Raw genomic sequence first — 6,559 nt, 5'->3', positions numbered from 1 at the left:
ATACGTCTATATTTTAGGGTCAGTGTCATTCCGCAAGAAAGTGTGACAAAAATGTGTAAGATGGTTGCCTAGGAAACATCTATTTACTCGGAATTTTTGTTACCTAGGAAACGTCATCTGTTTACTCGGCATTGTTGTTACCTATAAAACATTACATTATATTACCTTACCTTACCTTAGGTCTAGCGGTTAGAACGCTGTAATCCTGGGGTCTCGGGTTCGATTCCCGGCGGTGCCCGAATTTATAACTTGTGTTGGGCAAGGCCGTGGTCTAGGCAACACGGAGTTTTCCTCCGTGGCCTCCCAACAATTACTCCATTCACACACAGAAGAAGGCAATGGCAAACCACTTCTGGATCATCTGCAAAGAACGTATATGAACAGGTCCCAGTCCGAGAAAAGGATGGAAGGATCCTGTTCATATGGACCTGTCGTCAGACAGAACACTAAATAAATAAAAATAAACCTTACCTTACCTTACCTTACATTACATTACTTTTCATTACATTCAGCTACCACAGACCCATCTTAAGCGTAACTAATTCAAGTTAAATAAGCAAAGTCTTAATCAAACTTATCTCAAAAGTAAAGTATGTATAAAGGAAATATTTAGAATAAAGCCAATATATAAACTTCGTTTCCGTATAGACGTATTTACGTCAAATTCTCCGGAACCGTGGTTCCACTGACAACTTTTTTACCGAGTGTACAAAAAAGACGTCGTATACACACCATGAAACGGAATATTAACCTTGTGTGTATACATATGTAGGATTTTTAACATTTTGAGGTCTGTCTACCAGGTTCGATTCTTTTAGTTAATCGTCTGTTGTTTTTTTTTCAAAAGTCGTAACAGTATTAAAACCTTAAAAGTGACTGCGTTTCGATATATCGCCATTTGTCTTCAGTTATAAAAGGGGAGGATACTTATTCTGTTGGATCCGGTTTTTAAAGTTTCGAGACTTTAAATTTCTTAAAAAATGTAGACGATGTACAAAGCCAAAAGAAAGAAAGAAAGAAAGAAAGAAGTAATTTAAGCCTGTCACCAAAGACGTTCGAAGACGAACCGATGTAATTTGATTCGGTTTATAAACCGACCCCCTGGTATGTGACTTTGCTGAGCCTAGGCTACAGGTTGTCAGCATTCGTTCAGCTCTACCTTCGCCTCAGCTGGAGTATTTGTCTGTCACTCGATTCTAAATTCACATCTGCCTTAAAACTTCTTCATTTGAGATAATTCATGAAAATAAATTTCTTCTGATGCAGAATAAATGTAACTCTCTTCTATTATAAAAAAAACGAACATACAACTCTTCAATATTATGTGGGCCAAATAAATTAATCGGTTTCATAAAACTGGAAACTGTGGTTTAATGGAAATGTGCTGTTTTAATCTGAAATCTTTATGGAACTGGTATGACCCACATTTAGTTGATAATCAGACTGGTGAGAAGTCAAAGACAAACAATAATTAAACAATCAATATTAAGGCTTCACTGTTCACTGTTATTACACACTAAAACAAAATTAAATCTATGTAATTTGTTTAATATAGACCTGTGCTTAAATGTCGTGTTGCAATAGGGCACTGAACATAATAAAATATGTGGTTTGCACGCAGTCCAAACACAAGGCTTTATATTGTTTTTTTCCCCCTCAGTTGTTGTAACCTTGAAACAACTGAAGCATTTATTTTAGCGTAAAATGTCATATTGTCATGAATTTACATGAAAAATATCGTGTTCTGATATGAAAACTGAGCGTTAAAATTTGTGCTGTCTTTACAGAATTGAGATGACTCGACGATTTATCATGAAATTGTCCAGTCCAGTCTCGCTTAAGCTGTGGATCTGTGTCTGCGTCCATGATGTTTTTTCTCAATATTGATAATAATTGCGGAAGATGATTGTTTAAAGACAAATTATTTATTTTATTTTAGTGTTCTGTCTGACGACGACAAATACTATGAAATAATTATATAGGTGTCACTGGTGTCGTAGGTATTACTTCTGACTTTCCCCTGTAGATGGCACTGTTGTCGTACAAGGGGAAATTTACTTGGTTAGTAAAGTGGAGGATGTTTCCGTCACAGTGACAAAGTTACGCACGTTTTGGTTAGTTGTTATGTAAGTGTTCTGTCAAAATACGTTATAGAATTGAAGTTTGGAATATTTCTTGCCTGCTTGTAGTAAAATAAGATGTTTTAAGTATCTACAAAAGGGTTGTATCGCCGTGATATAAAATGAGAACCATTGAAGGAAAAATTGTGGTACTTGGAGCACAAGGTAGGCAATACTACACAACAGTACTATGTACCTATAATATAATGAGATAGTGGTATGATAAAATCTTACAATCAAAGATTATCGTGAAATTGGTACGAGATTTGAGGTTGAAGATATCGATGTCGGTGGTGTTCTAAGTAGTTACGTCATATACATTTGTGGATAGATAACATTTTTGAATGGAGCATTGAGTCTGGGTAGTTATGCCATGTACGTTTGTGAATGCATAACATTTTTGAATGGGTTAATGGGAGTTAGCATTGAGTCTAGTTAGCTGATTCGTACTCGTATAAGTTCATATGGTGTCACTACCCAGAAGACCAATATCAACATAAAATTAGAGAGTTCCTTAGTATAAAGCAGGTGCATGTTTCCTTTTGTTTTTATATTTATTGTGTAAGTACCATATACAATGTAAATACAATTAAAGTGTTGATTAAGAACACAAGGACTTATAGTGTGTTATATAATTCTAGGTGTTGGCAAAACTAGCCTGGTTGTGAGGTATGTTGGCAAGATGTTCAGTCGTCATATGAGCCCAACAATTGGTGCATCATTTTTCACTTGCAAATTAAATGTTGAAGATATGCGTGTTAAGTTACAGGTATGTTCATCGTCACACTTATATGTAGGGACATGTTTTATACTTGTAAATATATTTAATTGCAGTATTTTTTGTTGCAAGGTTTGGGATACAGCTGGACAGGAAAGATTCCGTTCCATGGCTCCCATGTATTATCGGAATGCCAATGCTGCACTCATAGTATTTGATATCACACAATATTATACATTTGAGGCCATGAAGGTCTGGGTGAAAGGTATGTTTATGGTAGCAGAATTAAATCAGTAATGTAAATAATGAATCTTTGCTCTGGTAGCTGTTATGTTGTGTTGACATTGGTTATAGCATACCTAAGAAGGATTTGAGGTTTTCGTGTTAGTGATTAAAAAGATGGCTGTCTTCAGGTTCATAGTGCTGTGTAGTCTCGTGGAAGTTTACCGATGTTTCAGAGGTCCTTGCTGTTGCCATCATCAGGGTAATCCTTATGATGGAGGCAGCAAGGCCCTCTGAAATGTTGGTAAACTTCTACCTGACTACAGGGTGCTACAACACAGCAGAAGGCCATCTTCGTTTAACATATACCTGTTTGAAATTCTGCCATGGCACAATTTAAATTTCAAAAGTGACTTATTTGGTTTGTAAAAGACAGTTCCCCCCCCCCCCAACAAGTAGAATTTAATGTAGTTTATTTATATCACACATTTTCCAGAATCACTACTAATACCACTAAATGCTTGATTCTGATACCAGAGACTGCATTTTCTGATTGGGGGGTTTTCATGTTTTTGTGTGGGCTCTCAGGCAAATACTAAAATGATATAAGGTGGCCATTTTGGTTTCCTTTCATATCCTTTACAATTTGTCATTCACAGGCATTCCATTACATAACCTCTGTAGTTGAAATAGAGTTGTTAAATACTTAAAGAAGTGATCTATTAGTAATAGTACTATAATGTAGTGTGAAGTGTGTAATATATTTGTAGAGGTAATGGAATAAGTACCTGAACTCTTTTGTTGTAGGTAACATTCTTGTGGAATATATTCCAGCAATTCATAGAAATTCTTGTGTTTGAGGGCACATTGATTGTGTCAGTAACTTCAGTAGAATATAATGTTAGACATTGCGTGTACACATGTACACTTTGCCTTTTCCTGTGGTCTCTCTGATGTTTTAATAGACTTTAGCTCACGGGTCTTTTGAAAATAGTTCACGTGGAAATGTTTTAATAAAAGTTCTTTGCTGAGGATAAGGTCCACTGGCAAGGTAACACTTGGTTTTACTGATGTTGAAAATTTTATTCTATTACAACACAGTCAAACAGTAAATTAATTGGCTGGTTAATTGGTCTGTAAATTAGCTACTGGTATCTCTGGCAGTAGTAGGTCTGTTACTGTCATGGAAGCAGTGTTGTAATGTGTCCAGTTGGTGTGCTTAACAGAGCAACTTAGCTGTTCTCAGACTGCACACATCTTGCTTCACCATGGGAACACCAAGGGGCTTAAACTATTTACAGCCTTTTGTATTGTAGTGGGCAGAGTATGTGTGTTAAGAGAGGAAACCAGGGAGCAGTTGTTGTGTCTGCTGAAAAGGGCTCAGATAATCTGGAAAGGAAGCAGTTATTTTAAGCAAATTTATAATTGTTGCACAGATTAATGAACTATGAATATTTTTACTACCATCTTACTGTAGAAGCCTAATTATATTGCATCTAAATATGTTAAAGAGCCATTGGTCTTAAACGGGTTAATTGACCATAAGGTTGAGGTTAAGAATGTGTCAAGCTATGCCTCCCTGCTCCATATATCTTTATGGTGCGATGCTTAATTAAGTACACAGTTGAGGTTAGGAATCTGTTGTTATTAATTTTTGGATTGTTTGTTGAAATTTATTTCATGAAATTGGATTTGATTGTAATTATTTGATGATTGTTTTTGTGATTTTGGTTCTAAAGTATGTACACATCGCCCGTCGCTTAGCTGTACCTCCACCCCAGCCATACATCTTCTTGGCATGAGGATTAGTGAAGCATGTTACCTAGTTTTTGGGCACAGAATATTCATGTTGTAGGACCACAAGATTTTACAGTTTATAACACAGCACAGTATATTGTTAATGCACTAATGAAAGACTGAGTGGTTTATTGTAACAGTACCACTGTTCTTGTGCTCAAGTAGCACCAAGTCTGATTCTCAGCTGGATTATAAGCAGTCGTAGTTTAAATTTTTCATGGATTTTCTCAATTGTTCCAGTAAATGCAGGGAGAGTATCTTGAAATAATCCATGACTGTCTCATTGTAAACCCTACTCACTATTCATGGCTGAAGTATATTATTAGATCCTTGAATTCATTGTCCTGCTGTGACATAAAATATTCTAAAGCATATTGTGTAGCTCTGCTAACATCCAAGAGAGAAAAAAGCATATCTTTACAAAGCAGATTTATTCACCACTCATGTCATGTTACTTATGGTTTTCCTCAGGTTTTTCTGGAAAATTCCAGTATAGTACAGTGCAGTAGACCATGACAACTGTGTACTCACTCCTTTCGTGGTTACTGTTCATAATCATCGTCTCATTTCATTTATTGCTGAATAAGCTCTGCACTTGATAAATTTTTAAAATTTTCCATGATAAAAGATATTTTATTTCACTTATATTCGCCATGTGTCACAGCATATGTACTTAAAAGCCTGTTCAGCACACCTGTATTATGGGCTTTACATCTCCTGTTTGTTTGTTTGTTTGCTATTCTGTAAAGGTTAAAAGCATTGGTTCATTTGGTCTGGATTTAATTGTTGGCTTTATAAGTCAGTGAAATGTGTCCTGCCATTTCTCAGCAGTTGAAAGTAACCCATCATGGCTTTTTGACGTTAAAAATTATAAGTTACCTTGACGGTATACTAACGGAAGAAATAAAATTTGTCATGAAAAGGATTAAATGACCTGGAACCAATCATGTTTATGTTAATGATAATCATGAAGCCGTTGTATTGCCTTTGTTAGAACTGCAGCGCAATGTTGTGGAGTGTCTGGTTCTGAGTGTTGTTGGGAATAAGACAGACCTTGAGTCTCAACGGCAGGTCCCAACAGAAGAGGCTGTACAGTATGCAGCTTCTATTGGTGGGAGTTACTTTGAGTCATCTGCTCTTCATGATGAAGGTAGTATTTTGTTTAGAGTGGACATTTACAACTTTAAATTGAGTGTCTGATTTTGTTCGAGTCATAGTTGTGCTCGATATGGGGCACTGGATGTCGCCAACAAGGACTTATGACATAAATGATAGGTTCTGCATAAGAAAAATAGTACTACGTGGGCTGAGTGATCCATTAGCGACGGTAAAGTTTTTAAGTAGATGCATTGTCTTTATTGTAATATGACAACACTTGTTAACATGTAATGTCTTTAACCTCTGAACTCATTTATAACATGTCATGTTAAGCTCACCTTTCATTATTATGTGTTCTTTGCACAAAGGGCTTAGCGAGAATACATTATGGGCTTGTCATGTCTGTCTGCCTTTCCAGTCGATTCAATTCAAGAACCAGTGGATGGATTTGGATGAACTTTGATGTGGAGGTTGTGTTATTCTGCACAGTCTCAAAGTCATACTTTTGAATATCGTATAAGCAGTGATGATAAAATGATAGGTGAAGAAAGTTATGAGGTAGACATTGAGGTGCTGTGATCTGGTGGCCAAAGTGGGAACTATC

General features: G+C 36.2%; 1 protein-coding gene across 3 annotated transcripts in view; it reads left to right on the top strand.

Moving 5' to 3' along the window:
* RabX1 (RAS oncogene family member RabX1) overlaps window positions 1-6,559 on the top strand; it is a 45,484-nt gene that overhangs the window by 25,384 nt on the left and 13,541 nt on the right. The window contains exons 1-4 of one of the 3 annotated variants that reach the window (XM_022082652.2): window positions 2,043-2,126; window positions 2,762-2,889; window positions 2,971-3,103; window positions 5,852-6,007. In XM_022082652.2, the coding sequence (XP_021938344.1) occupies window positions 2,803-2,889; window positions 2,971-3,103; window positions 5,852-6,007 (376 nt within the window). In that variant the 5' untranslated portion in view covers window positions 2,043-2,126; window positions 2,762-2,802. Of the gene's footprint in view, window positions 1-2,042; window positions 2,286-2,761; window positions 2,890-2,970; window positions 3,104-5,851; window positions 6,008-6,559 lie in introns of those variants that run through there. The other 2 variants (XM_022082651.2, XM_087360958.1) reach the window with 2 other exon arrangements.

The sequence above is a fragment of the Zootermopsis nevadensis genome, unplaced genomic scaffold, assembly GCF_977971745.1.
Source record: "Zootermopsis nevadensis isolate Lab colony 2312 unplaced genomic scaffold, Znev_1.0 Znev_ptg000050l, whole genome shotgun sequence".
NCBI classification, from domain to species: Eukaryota; Metazoa; Arthropoda; class Insecta; order Blattodea; family Termopsidae; genus Zootermopsis; species Zootermopsis nevadensis.
This window is presented reverse-complemented; position numbering and strand designations above follow the sequence as displayed.